The sequence below is a fragment of the Danio rerio genome, chromosome 19 (genome assembly GCF_049306965.1).
Source record: "Danio rerio strain Tuebingen ecotype United States chromosome 19, GRCz12tu, whole genome shotgun sequence".
In the NCBI taxonomy this organism is placed as follows: domain Eukaryota; kingdom Metazoa; phylum Chordata; class Actinopteri; order Cypriniformes; family Danionidae; genus Danio; species Danio rerio.
In genome coordinates this window covers 34,607,169-34,626,302 of record NC_133194.1, presented here as the reverse complement: position 1 = coordinate 34,626,302, position 19,134 = coordinate 34,607,169, and the positions used below count along the sequence as shown (strand labels likewise).

Below are 19,134 nucleotides of genomic sequence, written 5' to 3'. Positions count from 1 at the left end.
TTTTCATTTATTTACACTTTTGAATTGCATTTGGGGACCTTGAATACAACTTTTCAACATCAAAAGTTAAACAAAGTGACTTTTGTTGACTTTTTTTGTAGCAGTTTGAAATGATTTATTAGTCTACTGTATAAAAGTTGGTCATGTAAAATGAAGAAGCTGGTGTTAAACTGCTAGTATTCTTCGTGTACTACCCTGCTGGAAAAAAACAGCTTAAATCAACCTAAGCTGGTTGACTGGTTTTAGCTAATAGACCAGCCTGGTTTTAGAGATGTTTTGGCCTGCATTTTCAGGCTGGTTTCCAGTCATTTTCAGCCTGGTCTTAGTTGGTCAGGCTGGAAATTAAAGAGCTTAAACCAGCTAAAACCAGCTTAACCAGCCTGGTTTAAGCTGAACATCACTGGTTTTGGCTGGTCAAGCTGGTTTTAGCTGGTCATCTCCCAGTCTGACCAGACCAGGCTGGAAACGGCTGGAAAACAGCCTATAAATGGCCGAAACCCCTCTTAAACCAGGCTGGTGGACCAACTAAAAATAGCCTACTAGTCTGGTTTAAGCTGTTTTTGTAGGGGAGGGTTGTGGCTAGATCAGGTACAATTGCAGGCGGAAGTTCATGACATATATTTATGTTTTTTATAAAATTACCCAATAAATTGTATTTTATAATGCCTACCCCCACCCCAACCGTCACAGTAGGCTACTGTAAAAATATAAATTATTATTATATGTTACAAAAATGATGGCGTATAGGTGCTATTTAGATGTTAAAATCAGCTTGTTACGCTGCTTCATGTTGCACACTGACATTTTCCTATTATATTGTTCTGCTTTGTCTTTATAGTCATGGACATACTTGTTTGTAGAGCAAGTAGTTTGACCATTTTCTGCTGTTTATTATTCCTAGTCATTTCTCCCATAGGCAACTGAACCGGAAGTTCTAAAACAAGCACCAAAACAAGCACACTTCCTCATTTTAGAATAAGGTCAATATACATTTTTCCTGATATAGTACATTGTTTCAAGGTTATTTTCATAGTTAGAGGTAAACTGCAGAGATCAAGGTGGAATCTAAAAATGTAAATAAAAGGAAAAGGTCATCTTGAATTACATAATACAGGAAATTGTTAACTAATTAACAGATCATTTTTACATCGCAAGGTAAAATTGTTCAAGCTGGGAATTTATCTCTTACTGTAAACTATAGTATTTGCCCTTTGTTTATTATGAACAGAGTTTGAATTCATCTAAATTGTAATGAACTGTTGATTGTTTAACATTTCAATTGATTGGGTTATTAAAGGTTATTAAAAGCTGAATTTTTATACACCGTAAAAACGATATCAATATGTCAAGTTTTTATATTAATTTTATTATAAGTTAAACAAGATTAAACTGGTTTGAATTCAGTTTAATGTAAGTTGAAAGGACTAAAGTGTTTGACTTCAACTTCAAGAAACGGAATTCATTAGTGTTAGTTGATTTATCCCCAGAGATTTCCCAAACAAGACCAGAAACAGTACATTAACGTCAAATAATGAAGCAATAATAGACTATTAAATTTATCAGGAAACTTTACTTGTTAGGCTGTTTAGAAATGACATTTCCTCACAAATACTGTGGGAAAAGTCATTCTTTGTTGCTCCTTAAGGAGGGCTGTGACAGTTTAAGTTATAGTCATAGAATAATTGTACCATTTTTTTAAGAACTGAAAGGAATATAATTAAAGGTTTAAATTAAAGGTACAATTAGAGATTTCTTGGACACATTAATGATTGTGGCAGTTCTGAAATCGTCATTTTTGAGAAGACATGAAGCTTCTTGATCATGCTAAAACACTTTTTCACATCTTTTATTATGTAGTAAGTTTTATAGACTTTTGCTAGACTGTTTCAACCCAAAGTTGGGAAAAATATGGACAAACCCAAAGGTTGGGATTAAATTGTAATATAATATGGGTTAAAAAAAGAACCCAACCCTCGAGTTTGCAATATTTTAGCCAACTTTAGATTGAAACTGCCTATTGTTTTAGATTGTAGTATCCACATAATATTCTACAACAAAATATATTTAATAATATTTTTATATACTTTTTGTTGAATAATACAACAGTATTTATTTTAAAATATACAAAACATCACAAGTACAGTTATTATTATTATTGTTATTTTTACATAGTCTATTGAATAATAAAATATGTTACATTCCTACATTTTGTTAATGCATTGTAACAATACAAAACTTTAAATAACTTGCATGAACTGTACAAACATTTTAATTGGATTAATTAACATGACAATTGCAAATGAATTTGTATAAAAACAAACCCAAAGGTTGAGATCAAAGTTGAATATAAAACGGGTTATCTAAGAAAAAAACAACAACCCTTGAGTTTGCTTTATTTTAGCCAACTTTAGATTAAAACTTTTAGATTGTTGTAACCACATAATGTTTAGAAACAAAATATATTTATTATAATGTTTAATAAACTTTTTGGTGAATAATGCCAACATATATATTTTAAAATATATAAAAACATCACAAATAGTTATTAATAATATAACTACATAGTCTATTAAAAAACAATATTATGATGCGTTCCTACATTTTTGTCAATGCATTGAAACTTAATAATTATTATGTAACTTTTAACTTTAAATAACTTGCATGAACTGTACAAACATTTTAATTGGTTTAATTTACCAGACAACTGCAAAAGAATTTGTATAAAATCAAACCCAAAGGTTGGGATTAAATTTGAATATAATATGTGTTATATATATATATATAAAAAAAAACAATGCTTAAATTTGCAATATTTTAGCCAATTTAAGATTAAAACGACCCAGCATTTTTTCAGATTATAGTAGGAGTAGTATCCACATAATATTCAACAACAAAATATATTTAATAATTTAGTTATATTTAATTAACTTTTTATTTTATATGTGTATTTAATAAACATCACAAATAGTTATTAATATTATTACAGTTTATTAAATAACAAAATTATTTTTCACAATACATTTTTATTAATGCATTGTAACGTAATAATAATTTTGTGTTTTTTTTACTTTAAATAACTTGCATGAACTGTACAAATATTTTAATTGGTTTAATTTATATGACAATTGCAATTGCAAAATGAATTTGTATAAACTAAACCCAAAGGCTGTAATAAAAATCTGTGTTATATAAAACAATAACCAAACCCTTGAGTTTGCAATATTTAAACCAACTTTAGCTTGATTTTTTGTTATATTGTAGTATCCACATGCGTGTGGTTTATACCTTGTTGTGATTGAACGCTGAATCTCTGCTCTGGATTTTTCTTGAAAGCGTTGACACATGCATTTTGACTAAGCCTGTGTTAAAACAGCAGGGATCAACAAAGCACAACTCAGCTGAAGGCAAATAAAAACAACTTTATTCAAAGCACCATAAAGACTGATAATAAATGCATTTTAAAAGGGTCAGTGAGCATTTGCTTTGGTGTCAAAAATAACATGAGATTTTCAGTAGAGAAGTAACATTTCACTTTGGCTTTCTTTTCTTTCTGTTTTTGCTCATTGAACTGAGCCTGGCATCTTCAAATCCAGATTGGATTACTTCATGCCTCCTTCACATATGTCCTGACAGCCACCACATCACCCATCTTGCATTTCTGACAAAAGAAGAACAAGGCTGTGAATTCCTTGAATTAATTCAACTGTGAAAGCATCAAAAAGTGGAGGGGAGGGGGGGTAGTCTAAGACTTTATGCTTCGGCCATATTATTCTGTACATTTAGTTCAAGCTAATAGACAGATGGTAACTGCTATTATGCTAGACTACATCAGTTTATATATATTTTTACAGCAATAAAAAGAATTACTTGCTAACACTATTAGATTTTTGTTAAAACTTTCATTGTTTGATAATTATATATTTTATGAACATCGAATTTTCATTACTGCTCAACAACTGCTACTAAACAATAGTTGTAGTATTTTTTTTTAAATATACCAGTTTATACATAAAGAAATGCAGAAAGCAAATCCCAATATATTCGTTTATTTACTCATTTATTTTATTTTAAATATATCCAGGTTTCCTTAACATTAAAATGATTATAAAATATAAAAATGTTTTGGAATTGGGAAACCAAAGTTATTATTATTATAAATAACAAATTAATTAACTAATTAGTTTCTCAAGCACAAAATATATTTAAGAATATTTTGAAAATTTTTAATGCAATCCTTCATTAAGCGCACATTTTGCATTTTTATTCTTGTTCTTAATACAGTTTATTAAATAACAAAATATGATGCAATATTCCAACTTTTTGTTAATAAATTTTGACGGGGAAATTTAGCCATATTTCAGAATTCAATTGGTTCTCAATATTAAAAATGTGGTGTGGTTACATTAACCACCAATTGTGAGAAAAAAAAATCTTTAAGATATAAAGTCAGAATTGTACATTTTAGAATTATATAACAGTATTTTATATTTGATTGGGAGTTAATATTTTGCTAATTCAGACTTCTTTTTTCCGTCAGAACTACATTACTAAATTTTTACATTATAAATCCAGAATTGCAAAATTTATATCACAATTCTGAAACAAAGGTTTTAATGAAAGATATAAATTACTGCTTGTGATTATGAACACTGACTGTATTCTATATTTAATTGTGTTAGCAAGTCAACAAATAGTGGGTTAACAATTCTGATAATTGATAATATAAGAATCTGATAATATACTATTGTAAAATATAATGTTTTAAGTTTTTTTTTTTTTTTACTTTAAATGACTTGTATGAACTGTATAAACATATTAATTAGTTTGTAAATTGCAAATGAATTTGTATAAAAAATTTAAAACTACTTCTTATTTTAACACATAATACTAAATAACAAAATACAGCCTGCTATTTAATATTTCTTAACTTGTAATAGACAAGAACTGTAAAGCTGTAACTTGTAAAAATGAAAACAACTTGCATTAAGAGCAAAAAAAAACAAAGTTTAACATTATAAAATACAATAAAGTGCAATAGAAATAATCTTATAAGTATCTTTAAATGGTCTTAATATTTTAATTAAATCATGTCAACGTGCTACTCATAAATCAAAGCGCATCCTTACAGCTATTAATTTCCCATCCGACACCTCTCTCTCTATTGTGGACTCCTTGCCGTCCCAGGTCTGTTTCTGCACAAGTTTGCCGTTCTCGATAGTCATGACAGTCTGCAGATAAAGACAAAAAGAAGCAGAAGGAGAAGCCCGTTAACCTCACATCATCAAAAACGGCTTGGAAATTAATATATTCCGTTCGGTCCGGTACAAACCGTGGTCTTTCTGTCATCCGCCGTGGTCTCCTCGAACGGCTCGTTGAGCTTGAATTTGATCTCGGTGGTTTTGAAGGTGCTCTGAGACTTCATGCAGATCAGCCCCTGCTCGTCCACACACACCACTAGATTGGGTTTGGTCCGGTTTCCAACCTGACGAGTAGCAAAACCCACACCTGAAATAGGAAAATGCACAAATTCAGTCACGAAAAGTATTAATGAGAAGAAACAGCAAAGAATAGTCCACATTCCCATAGTTAAATTATGAATAAACTAATAATACATCAGTTTACCAAACTAACTTTAACTGAATTACCATACACTTACTAACAAAACAATTACAGCATCTTTTTAAAACTTTATTAACTATTAAATAATAAAATTAAATCATACCTATAGCCTTCATGTACTCGTCAAAGTTGTCGCTGGTGGTCATTTTCCACGTTCCTACGAATTTGTCAACCATTTTCCCGAATAATGATGCTCCTCTACTTTTCAATCTCGCAACAGCTGTAAATTGAGATTTGATCTGATCTGCTCGAGTGACTGCGGGGTTTTTCAACAGCTCCTCCAGCACGTGCTCGATCACAGGAGCCAATCCGATGCTGCGGCGTCACCGCGCGGAGTTCCTCATCCTCCCGCCCGCAAACGCGATGCAGAAACTGGGGAAGGGTTCGAGTTTTTTGGGACCACTAAAAACGGTCAAATGACATTTACTGGGTCAGAGGACAATCATCACAAAGATCGTGCACATGAATAGATGGAACATCTGGACTGGAGAATGACGCGTTTTATCAGTGAAAACCTTTACTTGGTGAAAAGATGGCCTTTTGTGACAGACTGCAAAAGCAAAGTGTTTTTATAGTTAATAACTACTTAATAACGTACTTGTTTCAACAAATATACAAACCAATAAGTAACACTTCATTATGATGGTCCATTTGAATATTACTGTATGCTTAATATCTGCTGATACTGCTCCTTCAACAGACTAGCAACTTTACAAGTACAGTACATGTCAACTTACACTAACCCTAAACCCAATACTAACACCAACTCAGCAGTCTTCCTATAATCTATGAGAATTGGTTGCCATGTTGATGCAACATAACTTAAATTCAACAAACGGACCATCACAATAAAATGTGACCAACAACTTCTCAAAAAGATGTAGGCCCTAATGTTAGACGAAAAGTTTTTTCATCTATAAGCTTTCATATCAATTATTATTTAGTCTAAATGAGGAAGAAGTTTCGAGTTCCGCTGTGTGTGTGTATATATATATATATATATATATATATATATATATATATATATATATATATATATATATGTGTGTGTGTGTGTGTGTATATATTCTCAATATTGGAAATGTGAGGTGGTTATATTAAATAGCAATTGTGAGGAGAGACTCTAAGATATAAAGCCAGCATTGAAAATCATAGAATTATATAACCTTATATTTTATATTTGATTGCGAGTTATTTTTTGCTATTCTGCCTTCTCACATTATAAATCTACAATTGCAAATTTATATCACAATTCTGAAATACAGGTTTTAATAGCAGGAAATAAATTATTTCTTGTGACTTATGAACACTGACTGTATTCTATATTTGTGTTAGCAAGTTAACAAATAGTGAGTTAACAATTCTGATTTTTTTCCACAAAATTACTCTCACAAGTTTGAGCTTTGAATTCTGTATAAAAGTCTTTATCTCTAAACTGAGAAAAAAAGTCAGAATTGTTCATTGTTAACAATAAACTTAGAATTATATAATTTGTTCAGCTGTGAGCCAGCATCTTGCCATTTTGACCTTTTACATTGCATTCTTGCATTTTTAGTGACACATTAGCATATTACAATTTATATTTTCCAGTTTTTTTTTTCTATAAACTATAAACTGCTTCTATAAACTGCAAGCCAGGATAGAAACTAGTATCTATAAGCATTAAAAACCAACTGTGAAGTGTAAACTCCAAATCAACATTTGTTTTTCCTGGATTGCCTTGATTTTTAATTATAAAATTAAGACAGTAAGGTCCGACTTTGCTTTGACAAAAGTCTTGTCACTTAACAGAAATAATGTACAATATAGAATATAAAGTCATGCTGCAGTGGAAGAAGAATAAATATTGTGTATGACTCCCAGAGTTCATCAAGTTCATCTTCAATGCCTCCTCCATCATCTTAGCCCAGACAATAATGTTCATGTCTGGTGAGTGGGCTGGCCAATCCTGTAGCACCATGACTGCCTTTGCTTTCTGAAGTACGAGAATGAGCGCTGTCCTGCTGAAGAATTTGCCCTCTGCTGTAGTTTGTAATGTAATGTGCGACACAAATGTCTTGATACCTCAGGCTGATGATGTTGCCATCCACTCTGCAGATCTCACACACACACACACCCATACTGAATATAACCCCAAACCATGATTTATCCTTCACCAAACTTGACTGATTTCTATGAGAATCTTGGGTCCATGCGGGTTCCAATAGCTCTTCTGCAGTTTTTGACGACTGGGATGCAGTTAAACAGATGATTCATCTGAAAAATCAACCGCCTGCCACTTTACCAATGATTAATTTAGAAGTCAAGTTATTATTTGTTGCTTTTACAACTGGGATCGATGACAAGACTTTTGTCAGGTAGTGTATAAAACATACCTCTCTAGATTAAAAAAAGATACTGCAAACAATATAAGACACATACCATATTTATTACACACCCATGCACACATATATACAGAATCTCCAATAAACTACTTCTTGTCTCCTGCTTTAGCCTGAGGATCTTTGGCACTGCAGTGGCTCTGTAAGGCAGAGAGGATTTCTTTAATTGTTAGATTTGATCCCTTCATCAGCAGCCTTTCTCCATCCACTGCAAAACACCACAACACGTGTTAGACATTATGAAACATCACTATGTCCAACATCGAGAGTTATTCACTCACCAAACATGACATCAATGGTGGGCTCCGATCGGTCGTGCTTCACTTGTGTGATAACCTCACAGTTCATATTTGTGGATCTGGCTCTATCAGACCAGACAATGGACAGAAACTCTCTGCAGGAAGAAAGTAATACAGAAGATTTGTAAGAGATGGGAAAGACTGGAGTGTGTTTTGGGACTTCACGGGTGGGAATTTTTTCTCCTGTTTTAGGACCTTTCTATGCATTTTTGTCATCTAATTACTTTCTTTAAAAAAAACTTCTGCATAAGCATTGTGTTAAAATGTTTAGAAAAAAATCAAATAATGGTGCTAATATTTAATAATATCACATATTAATATACATAAGTGTGTTTTTTTTAAAATAGTAAACTAATACGTCTTTTGAAACACGCAAACTATCTGTATTCTGCATGTTTGATAGTGAACTATAATATATTATAGAAAAGTGCAGCATATATTGTGCATTACATATTAGTATGTAGAAGTATAAACTGCATAATGATATCATATAATAATAATAATAATAATAATAATAATAATAACAATAATAGACATTAAAGTGTTGACTATCGAGTGATGAGTATCTAATGTGGATTATTGCATGTTGACTATCGAATATGGATTATCGAGGGTATATGGAGTAATGAATATCGAGTGATGACTATTGAGTGATGGCTATCAAGTTATGACTGCCGAGTGATGACTATCCAGTGTGAATTATCGAGTGTTGACTACGGAGTGATGACTATCGAGTGTGGATTATCGAGGGTTGACTATCGAGTGTTGACTATCGAGTGTTTACTATCGAGTGATTGGACTATCGAGTGATGACCATCAAGTGCAGATTATCAAGGGTTGACTACCAAGTGATGTCTAGAGTAATGTCTGGAGTGATGACTACTGAGTGTTGACTACAAGAGTGATGACTATCGAGTGTGAATTATCGAGAGTTGCCAACCGAGTGAAGACTATCGAGTGTGAATTATCGAGTGTGAACTGTCGAGTGATGACTATTAAGTGTGGATTATTGAAGGTTGACCATCAAGTGATGACTATCGAGGGTTGATTTTTAAGTGAAGACTATCGAGTGTGAATTATCTAGTGTTGACTATCAAGTGTGGATTATTGATGGTTGACTATTGAGTGATGACTGTCGAGTGATGACTATTGAGTGTTGACTATCAAGTGATCGGACTATCGAGTGATGACCATTGAGTGCAGATTATCAAGGGTTGACTACCAAGTGATGTCTAGAATGACTACCGAGTGATGACTATCGAGTGTGAATTATCGAGAGTTGACTACGGAGTAATGACTATCAAGTGTAAATTATCAAGTGTGAATAATCGAGTGTTGACTACCGAGGGTGATGACTATAGAGTGTGGATTATTGAGGGTTGACTATCAAGTGATGACTATCTAGTGTGGATTATTGAGGGTTGACTATCAAGTGATGACTATCGAGTGTTAACTATTGAGGGTTGACTTTAGAGTGATGACTATCGAGTGTGAATTATCGAGTGTTGACTACCGAGGGTGATGACTATAGATTGTGGATTATTGAGGGTTGACTATCAAGTGATGACTATCGAGTGTGGATTTTTGAGGGTTGACAATCAAGTGATGACTGTCGAGTGATGACTTTCGAGCGTTGACTATCAAGTGATTGGAATATCGAGTGATGCCAATCGAGTTATGACAATTGAGTGTGGATACCGAGAGATGACTCTCGAGTGATGAGTGATGACTAAAAAGTGATGACTACAGAGTGTGAATTATCGAGTGTTGACTACGGAGTGATGACTATCGAGTGTGGATTATCGAGGGTTGACTATCGAGTGTGAATTATCGAGGGTTGACTATCGAGTGTAGATTATTGAGAGATGACTATCTAGTGTGGATTATTGTTTGCTGGTAACAATAATGTATTAATTCTTATGATCGAGAGTGAGCTATGGTTCATAAAATAATAAAGACTGTGTTGTAATTACAGAAATATAAGTGCAACACTGCGATCATTTTAAAATAGCAGCTCATAAAAACTGGCCAAAACATTACCAAAACATTAGTTTATATAAAACTTCTCTTTCTTACTAGAATCACTGTACAGTATATTACAGTTTTTTCTCAGTGGCTTTGGTGCATTTCTCACAATATTTACATTTGCACAACAGTTAATGCATTTCTTAAAACAATTTTACAAACTGAAAAACCCAGTTGATAACCTGCAAAAGCATGTCACATGCTCAAAATGGAGAACTCATTCCAAAAAGCACGTATTCATGTCAATAAAAGTGCCGGTGTCATCAAGATGAAAAGTCCTGACACCATTGTTAATGAACAAGATAGTCAAATGGCTTTGTCATGTTTTCATTATGACAGTTTACTCTCAACATTTTTTCTAATGCAAAAAAGTCAGATGTTGGTGACACGTCCTGAAAATGCTCAAGACAGCACTGTATACTATTTGCACAGCCATTTGAAAACTACAGTAAAGTTCGACATCACTGCATTTAGTGAGGTATCTGAGTACAAGACACTGAATATGTATCTTTCACATTTTACTGCATATGCTCTAATTTATTCACAGCATTGTGCAAAAGAATAAATACACCCTTATTTACAACAAACACAAACTTCCTTTGGGTAGAGCTGTGCACGACTGTAAACAATATTGCAGAACATATTGAAACTGAACCAACAACACACATAGGTTGAAATCCTAAAAATGTCTTTCAAATTTAACAATTTCATAATTGTTCAATTCAGAAGATATTTTTAGGAAAAAAAATATATATTTTTTTAAATAAAATTAGCTTGACAGATTTTGCCAACTAGTTAGACATTTTTGTATGTAAAGACTCAATTAATGAAATGAGGACTATTAGTTTTATATGGAACGACTATTCAGCATTTATAAGTTTAGTTAATTTTGACTGACATGACATAAGCAAATGATAATGTTAGAAACAGCAGAGAGTTGTATGAAAGCAATTGATGCATGTCCAAAAGCATTTGCAATTTGTTGGAAGGAAACTACTATGATGTGCAAAAATGACTAATTGTTTTGAAAAATGCATTAACTGTTGTGCAAATGTAAATAATGTTGTGAGAAATGCACCAAACTACAGAAAAACTGTGAGAACCATATGCCTTCCTAAGAAAAGATGGTGCAAAAACATATTACAAGAAGGGTCATTCAGAAGGTGGTCATCTGCTTTTAAACATATGCACTTAATAAGTTTAACTCCTAGGAGCCATATCTTGATCCTCTAAAGGAGGAATGCTCTAAAGTGAGCTGTCTGTCAACTGTGACGGAGTGGGTCTTGAAGCAGGGCAAGCAAGATAAAACCTGGTGTCTGGTTAGCTTTTGCATCACACTCTGCAGCAACCGGTGTTCCTGTGTGAGTGTCAGACTTATTCTTCGAAAAGAATAAAATCATTTTGGAAGTAAACCTTGTGAGACTTTGTCTCTTGATCAGCAAGAGCAACTCTTCTCGACAGGGCCGGAGTGGGACTCATTTTCAGCCCTGGAGTTTCAAGCCAGACCGGCCCACCTCAGTTCACGACTGTCTATTTTAAAATAAGATCATTTCCAGTTCAGTTTCTAGTGACACTATCACGTCTTTTTCAAGAAAACAGCTGCTTTACAAATTCAAATTTTCAAAAGCCCTAACAGTATTACATGTCTTAACAATAAAGATGAAAAAAAATAATAATCATAATTTTCCAGGTGAGGTTCGAACACGGGTCAGACGGCGTTAGTAACGCAATGTGATTACCACTGGTCCACTATAGCGCTAATGCAGCTGAACAAAAAAAAAGTATTGGACCTGCAAGACATGGTATTACTTTCTATTGATGGCTTAATCTCCCTTTTTTAAATTTCTGATCAAGTTATGTCAGATTTATTAATAGTGAATCATCTGATTTTCATTGAGCAGGTGTATTATTCATTAATATTAATTATTCGAATTCGCTGTTTGGGGTCGAATGATGATAGTCAACGTTACATCCTCATTAACGTTAGTTAATCTGCAGGCTGCAACCAGCAGGTCCTACACCACCCAATCTGCTCTGATCTAGGATCCAACCAGGGAGTCCGAAGACCATGGCCTCTAGCATCTGTCATTAGAGCACCTTTAAATGTCAGAGGAGTGAGGTTTACCTGCGCAGCACTTCACTAGCTGGCCTCAGTTTCATAAGTCCAGCAGTATGGCTGAATTAACAGTATTTGAAAAACAGCAGACGAAAAGTTCTCAGAAAAGTAGTGTGCATTCGGTGGACACTTTACTATCCCAAAAGTCAGCACAAGAAAATTTATACATAGGAATGAAGGAACACAACTGATGCGAGTAGATTGTGTGATAATTAAATGGTGAATGTAGTATGTTTTAATTGCACTACTATCCTTTACATTCATACTATATAAAACATACTCTTCCAACAGTTTTAAAGTTTAAATTCAAATGCTGAACCTACACGAGAAGCATGCCATTTCGGATGCAGCAATTATTGTGCAACTTCTTTGGGGGTTTCTGGGTTTCTTCTTTGTGGGTATTTGAAGATTCTACATTAGAGCGCCCCCTGGCCTTCAGTGGAGATTTCATAAAACTGTGCTTTCCTACGAAGATGTGCATGACATTCACTAATTTGCTTAATTGTACAACCCTATTTGAAATGGCCAAATTTCAACTAACTTCCCAAGATCTTTGAGTATAATCGTTATTATAGGGTATATGCAGAGCTAGTGTTTCTTCCCATAATGATAAACTTCCGGTGAACGGTTAATGTGACTTTTTTCCATTTTATCTGGTTCCTTTTACAGCATTAATATTGTAATGTAATTAAAATACAATCAGTTAAATAGGTTTTGGCATTCATTTAGTTGCTCAAGCATAAAATGAGACAAAAAGCAGTTTACTCGCATGCGGCCGTCAGAATCGGCAGGCTAGGGCTGAAGCTCTATTGAATATGCTGGGGTAAAATAAATGCTCATATTATAAAGGCATGGCGGGAGGAAATGCAATTTAATGCAGTGACTCTAGTACAATCTGAGACCCACTTTATATCAGATATCACTCAGCCAGTGGAGATAGCTGATGTTTAAAGAAAACAGACCTTAAACGTGCCGATTTTTGCAATGGCATACAGTTTCCCAAAAGCGCTTAACTTAGGCAACTGACAAATTGAAAAGTCCTTTAGCATACCTCAGCATCTACCTTATTAATCATGATAAATACTTTACATTTCATTAATTTACAATTATTTAATCACTGATAATTTTACATTCATTAATAAATAATAATAGGGGTTTAGACTCTTTGTATAATCCCTTCATCAGTTATTTTGTCATCTTTTATCAGTTATTCAACAACAAAAATAATCAACATGTGGAAGGAAAGTGTACGCATCATGAAAATTGGTATACTGTGCAATTATCAATAATTATAACAAATGTATTAGTGTTAAACTCTTTTGACTGATCACTCTTAGCCTGCTGTAGTTATTTGGATTACTCAGAAAGGGACGCCAGAGGTTTTACAATACAGATAATTCATCCTAAAATGAAATTGTACTCACTATTTACTCACCCTCAAGTGGTTTTAAATCTTTGTTATGAGTTTCTTTACTCTGTCCATCACAAGAATGATATTCTGAAGAAAGCTGAAAAACAATAACTATGTAACCAAAAATAAATACTTTAAATGTCAATGTTTACAAGTTTTCAGCATTCTTCAAAATATCTTCTTTTGTGTTCAAAACAGAAAAATGCAAACAGCGAAGGTAAAGTAAATGGTGACTGTTCATTTTTGGAAGAATTAACGTAACGTTATCCTCTTACTTTATACGAATGCAGTTGAATCATGATGAGCTTCATATTATCAATGCGACATCATAAGCATGTTAGCTTTCCACAAATATATTTGCATATAATTCCGAATTATCGATGTATAGTACCGTTCACTTGACAAGTCAAACGTCGGGTTTGGAGAATAGTTCGGCAGTGGCGAAGGCAACAATATGAAATGTTACGAATAACCTGCACCAGAAGAGCTGATAAAGTCATGCTCAAGAACAAGATTTACTTTACCAGACATAACGTTACTCGTTCAACGTTAACCATAATCACGAGACGTAAATCAACGTATGTGAAGAATTCTTACCGTGCGGAGCGAGCATTATTATCAAAAGGACAAAACTGTACAATGATTTGCTTAACCGTCTTCAATACTACTCCTGCCTTCTTGGACGCCGCCATCTTTCTGTACGTGACCTTTCACCTGCTCGTGACGTAGGCATGCGGCTCGTCTAGAAGATTTTTGTGTAATATATATTCACATAGTAATACATTCAAACTCGTCAAATATATTTAGATTTTATTTATTAGTTTATTACTTTTAATTTATTTTCGTATTTAAAAACATTTTACTTTATTATTTGTACTACGTCATATAAATAAATAAATAAATAATGAATAAATAAATGAATGAATGAATAAATAAAAAAATAGTCAATGCTTTTTTTATTGAATCTTTATGTATTTAAATTGTTTTATTGATATTCAAAAAAACTTCCTATTAATTAAATACCTTATATGAATTACAATAATTTGTAAAGAGATGTGAAAGCATTTTTAAGCATGGACTGTAAATTAAAATAAATAAACAGATACATACATACAATACATAAATAATACAATAACAATTTCTGATACATATTGCACTCAAAACATTATGAGTCTATAATGTTATAAGTAAAGTTATATCATGTATAACATTATATATTATATAAATATAAATAAATACCCAAATATTGCTTAATAAATAAATGAGTAAACAAATCAATAAATTCCAGCATAAATAAACAAAACAGATAAATACATATGTAAGTAAATAAATAAATGTATATTAAAATCCTGAGGAAAAAAAACTAAGCTCAAGAATGAATAAACATTTGAAAGGAGGGAAAATAAACTTTTTAGTTTAGCATTTTCTTATTCCCCCAACATTCCTATAATTTATTTAATTATTTACCTGCCCGTGCTATGAAGTATTTATATACTTATTCCTACTTATAGGAATGTGTGCATTTTTATACGCATAAATTTATTTATTTGCATTTTATTATTTATTATTAATTTATTTATTTATTTATTTATTTATTAGTTCATTTATTTATGAAGGAATTTATAGTTTTATTTACTCATTTATTTGTATATTTGCCTATTTATTTATTTATTATTTTATTTATGCAAAAATTTACAGCTTAATTTACTAATTCATTTAAATATTTGCATATTTATTTATTTATTATTTTAATCAGGCGGGAATTTATGGCTTTATTTACTCATATATTTAAATATTTGCATATTTATTTATTTATTGTTTTATTCACGCAGGAATGTACGGCTTTATTTACTCATTTAGTTATATATTTGCATATTTATTTATTATTTTATTTATGAAAGAATTTACCGCTTAATTTACTAATTTACTTAAATATTTGCATATTTATTTATTTATTGTTTTATTTATTCAATAATTTACAGCTTAATTTACTAATTTATTTAAATATTTGCATATTTATTTATTATTTTATTTATGCAAGAATTTACAGCTTAATTTACTAATTTATTTAAATATTGGCATATTTATTTATTTATTTATTTATTTATTTATTTATTCAAGAATTTACAGCTTAATTTACTAATTTATTTAAATATTTGCATATTTATTTATTTATTATTTTATTCGTGCAGGAATTTACAGCTTTATTTACTCATTTATTTAAATATTTCCATATTTATTTATTTATTTACGCAGGAATTTACAGCTTTATTTACTCATTTAGTTATATTTGCACACTTATTTATTTATTATTTTATTTATGCAGGAATTTACAGCTTAATTTACTCATTTATTTATATATTTGTGCATTTATTTATTTATTTTATTTGAAATATATGGCTTAATTTACTCATTTATTTAAATATTTGCATATTTATTAATACATTTTTTGTTTTATTTATGCAGGAATTTATTAATTTATTTACTAATTTACATGTATTTTTGTATTTATTTATTTGGTTTTTGCAGGTTTTTTTCTCCGTACATATATAGTCAGTTTTTTATTAATATAATATTTTCATATATTTGTTTATACATGTTTGCCCTAATATTTAATATATATTTATAACAATGTTTTATCGTTCATTTATGCAGCTGTGGGGAACTAGTTCAACATTTTTATATTCAAAGACTCAAGTAATGAAATGAGTACTATTAGTTTTATATGGAATGACTATTCAGCATTCACAAATTTGCTTAATTTTGACTGACATGACATAAGCCAATTATAATGTTACAAAACAGCAGAGAGTTGTATAAAAGCAATTGATGCATGTCCAAAAGCATTTGCAATTTGTTGGAAGGAAACTACTATGATGTGCACAAATGACTAATTGTTTTGAGGAATGGATTACATGCTGTCCAAATGTAAATAATGTTGTGAGAAATGCACCAAAGCGACTGAGAGAAACTGTAATAAAAAGCATTTTATTGATGAAACGTGAAACACCTCCAGCAGATGGCGCAAGTGTATAGAGTATAATACATGTACGACACGGTTTACCTTCGACATAATTGTTCTGAGTTAATTTATTTATTTCCAAAAGAGTTCCATAATATTCCACAAATCTGTTTAACAGACTTAAACGTAAATTTTTTAAAATATGTGTTCTTCAGCAGAACATCAAAGGAGATATTAGGCTGAAACTGATCAGTGGAGCAGGGACATACAGTGACATATTGAGGAGCTCAAATACACTGAAATATGATAACTGCTGCTTGTTCAAACTACCTGTTTAAAATGAGCTGAAACAACGCAATTCTTGTAATTTCTTTGGCCAACTTCTTTGTTTTATGTTCAGTCCACTTATATGTGTAAAGCATTAAGTTAACATAAGCGTTTTGTGTTGGGACAACATGAAGGAATTGCGTTAGCCCAACTACCTGGTTAGGGCATTTGTAGTTCCCAGCATGCTTTGCGTGTGATTGAATTAATTATTTATGTTAACAATAAAAAGTAATCTTAGGTGTATAAAGTTAGACCTTTGATTTAGAGTTTAATCTTCACATTAGTTTGACGATTTTGAAGATTTTCATGTGCTTTGAGTTTTGAGATCACCATCTTGCAAAAGCACCCATGCTTTGGCTGTTGGCTGCTTTATTTGCAAAAAAGCAGTTTGTTTACTCGCTCAGTGAGCAATAACTGTCCTAAAATTAATTCTGAGATCAATGTTAATCAATTACTGTATATATTATATGCTTCAAATGGCTCTTTTATTTAATTTAGGATTCCTTCAAATAAAACTACACCTTAGAAATAAAGGTACAAAACCTGTCACTGGGGTGGTACCTTTTGAAAAGGTACACTTTTGTACCAGAGAGGTGGACATTAGTACCTTTAGCGCACACTTGTGTACCTTTAAGGGTTACTTTTGTACCTTTAAGTTACTGTGAGGTACAAATTTGTACTTTTTAGGTATTAATATGTACCTTTAAGGTACTGTTAGGAACAAAAACGTACCTTTTGAAAAGGTACCAGCTCATTGACAGATTTTGTACCTTTATTTCTGAGATTGAGAGTTTAAAATGTAAGACACATAATAGACATACATGATATGAGATGTTTGAGTTTAAGTTAATTAAAAATACAAATGTATTTCAACTTTTATTTGATAAAATCATGTTTGACCAACTCAATTGCATTTAATTGTGCAAAATTTTTTTTTTAGTTGGTGCAAAACAAATCTATTGGATGTAAATCCTGCACTCAATTAAATTGAGTTCATCCAATGAGTTATTTTTTTGAGTGTAGACAAAAGGGCGAGTTTCTTATTTATTAAACGTTTTTATAAACAAGATATATTGGTGATTCAGAAAATGCAAGTCAACGGCTATCTGCATTTTGAGAGCAATGAAAACCAATTTAGGCAAAACAAATTTAATACACATGCCTTTTAGAGATACATGGAAGTCTCATAAATTAATGATCTGTGCAAAAACTGAACATTATTTATAACATCATTGTTTTTAAATCCAAGCAGGATCATAACTTTTACATCATAATGTATGAATATGTGGGGCGTCACGGTGGCACAGTGGGTAGCACGATTGCCTCACAGCAAGAGGGTCGCTGGTTCGAGCCTCGGCTGGGTCAGTTGGTATTTCTGTGAGGAGTTTGCATGTTCTCCCCATGTTTGCGCGGGTTTCCTCCGGGTGCTGTGGTTCCAGACAAGTCCAAAGACATGCGCTATAGGTGAAATGAGTACGCTAAATTGTCCGTAGTGTATGAGAGTGCAGGTGTTTCCCAGTGATTGGTTGCAGCTGGAAGGGCATCCGCTGCGTAAAACATACCCTAGATAAGTTGGTGGTTCATTCCACTGTGGCGACCCCAAATTAATAAAGAAACTAAGCCGAAAAGAAAATGAATGAATAAATTAATGAACAAATAAATATGTGTGTATGTGTGTGTACGTGTTTTTGTGACATGTCAGGACACAAATCTATATAATGACATAGGTATGACACAGGTATTATAAGAAGGTGGTGAAATGAAATATGAGGACATTGCTGATGTTTCATTTCTCAAAAAGCTTATAAATCACACAGAATATTTTTTTCAGAAAGTAAAACTGTACACAGTTTCCGGTGAGAGGTGGTTTTAGGGGTATGGTGGGGTTAGCGCAATAAAAATAACAGTTTTTACAGTATATAAACAATTCACAAAAACAAACATCTGTACGTGTGTGTGTGTGTGTGTGTGTGTGTGTGTGTGTTTGTGTATAA

The 19,134-nt window shown here is 32.1% G+C and overlaps 3 protein-coding genes across 3 annotated transcripts in view; 1 reads left to right on the top strand and 2 right to left on the bottom strand.

Moving 5' to 3' along the window:
- Positions 1–19,134, top strand: part of hpca (hippocalcin) — an 802,589-nt gene that overhangs the window by 556,770 nt on the left and 226,685 nt on the right. The window lies entirely within an intron of this gene.
- Positions 3,400–5,856, bottom strand: fabp4a (fatty acid binding protein 4a). The gene is made up of 4 exons (NM_001004682.1): positions 5,723–5,856; positions 5,330–5,505; positions 5,127–5,228; positions 3,400–3,658 (listed from the first exon to the last, which is right to left on the bottom strand). Exons 1-4 carry the CDS (start codon positions 5,793–5,795, stop codon positions 3,605–3,607), a joined length of 405 nt encoding a protein of 134 aa, NP_001004682.1. The 5' UTR covers positions 5,796–5,856; the 3' UTR covers positions 3,400–3,604.
- Positions 8,029–14,551, bottom strand: mrpl53 (mitochondrial ribosomal protein L53). The gene is made up of 3 exons (NM_001004653.1): positions 14,449–14,551; positions 8,282–8,394; positions 8,029–8,208 (listed from the first exon to the last, which is right to left on the bottom strand). Exons 1-3 carry the CDS (start codon positions 14,541–14,543, stop codon positions 8,090–8,092), a joined length of 327 nt encoding a protein of 108 aa, NP_001004653.1. The 5' UTR covers positions 14,544–14,551; the 3' UTR covers positions 8,029–8,089.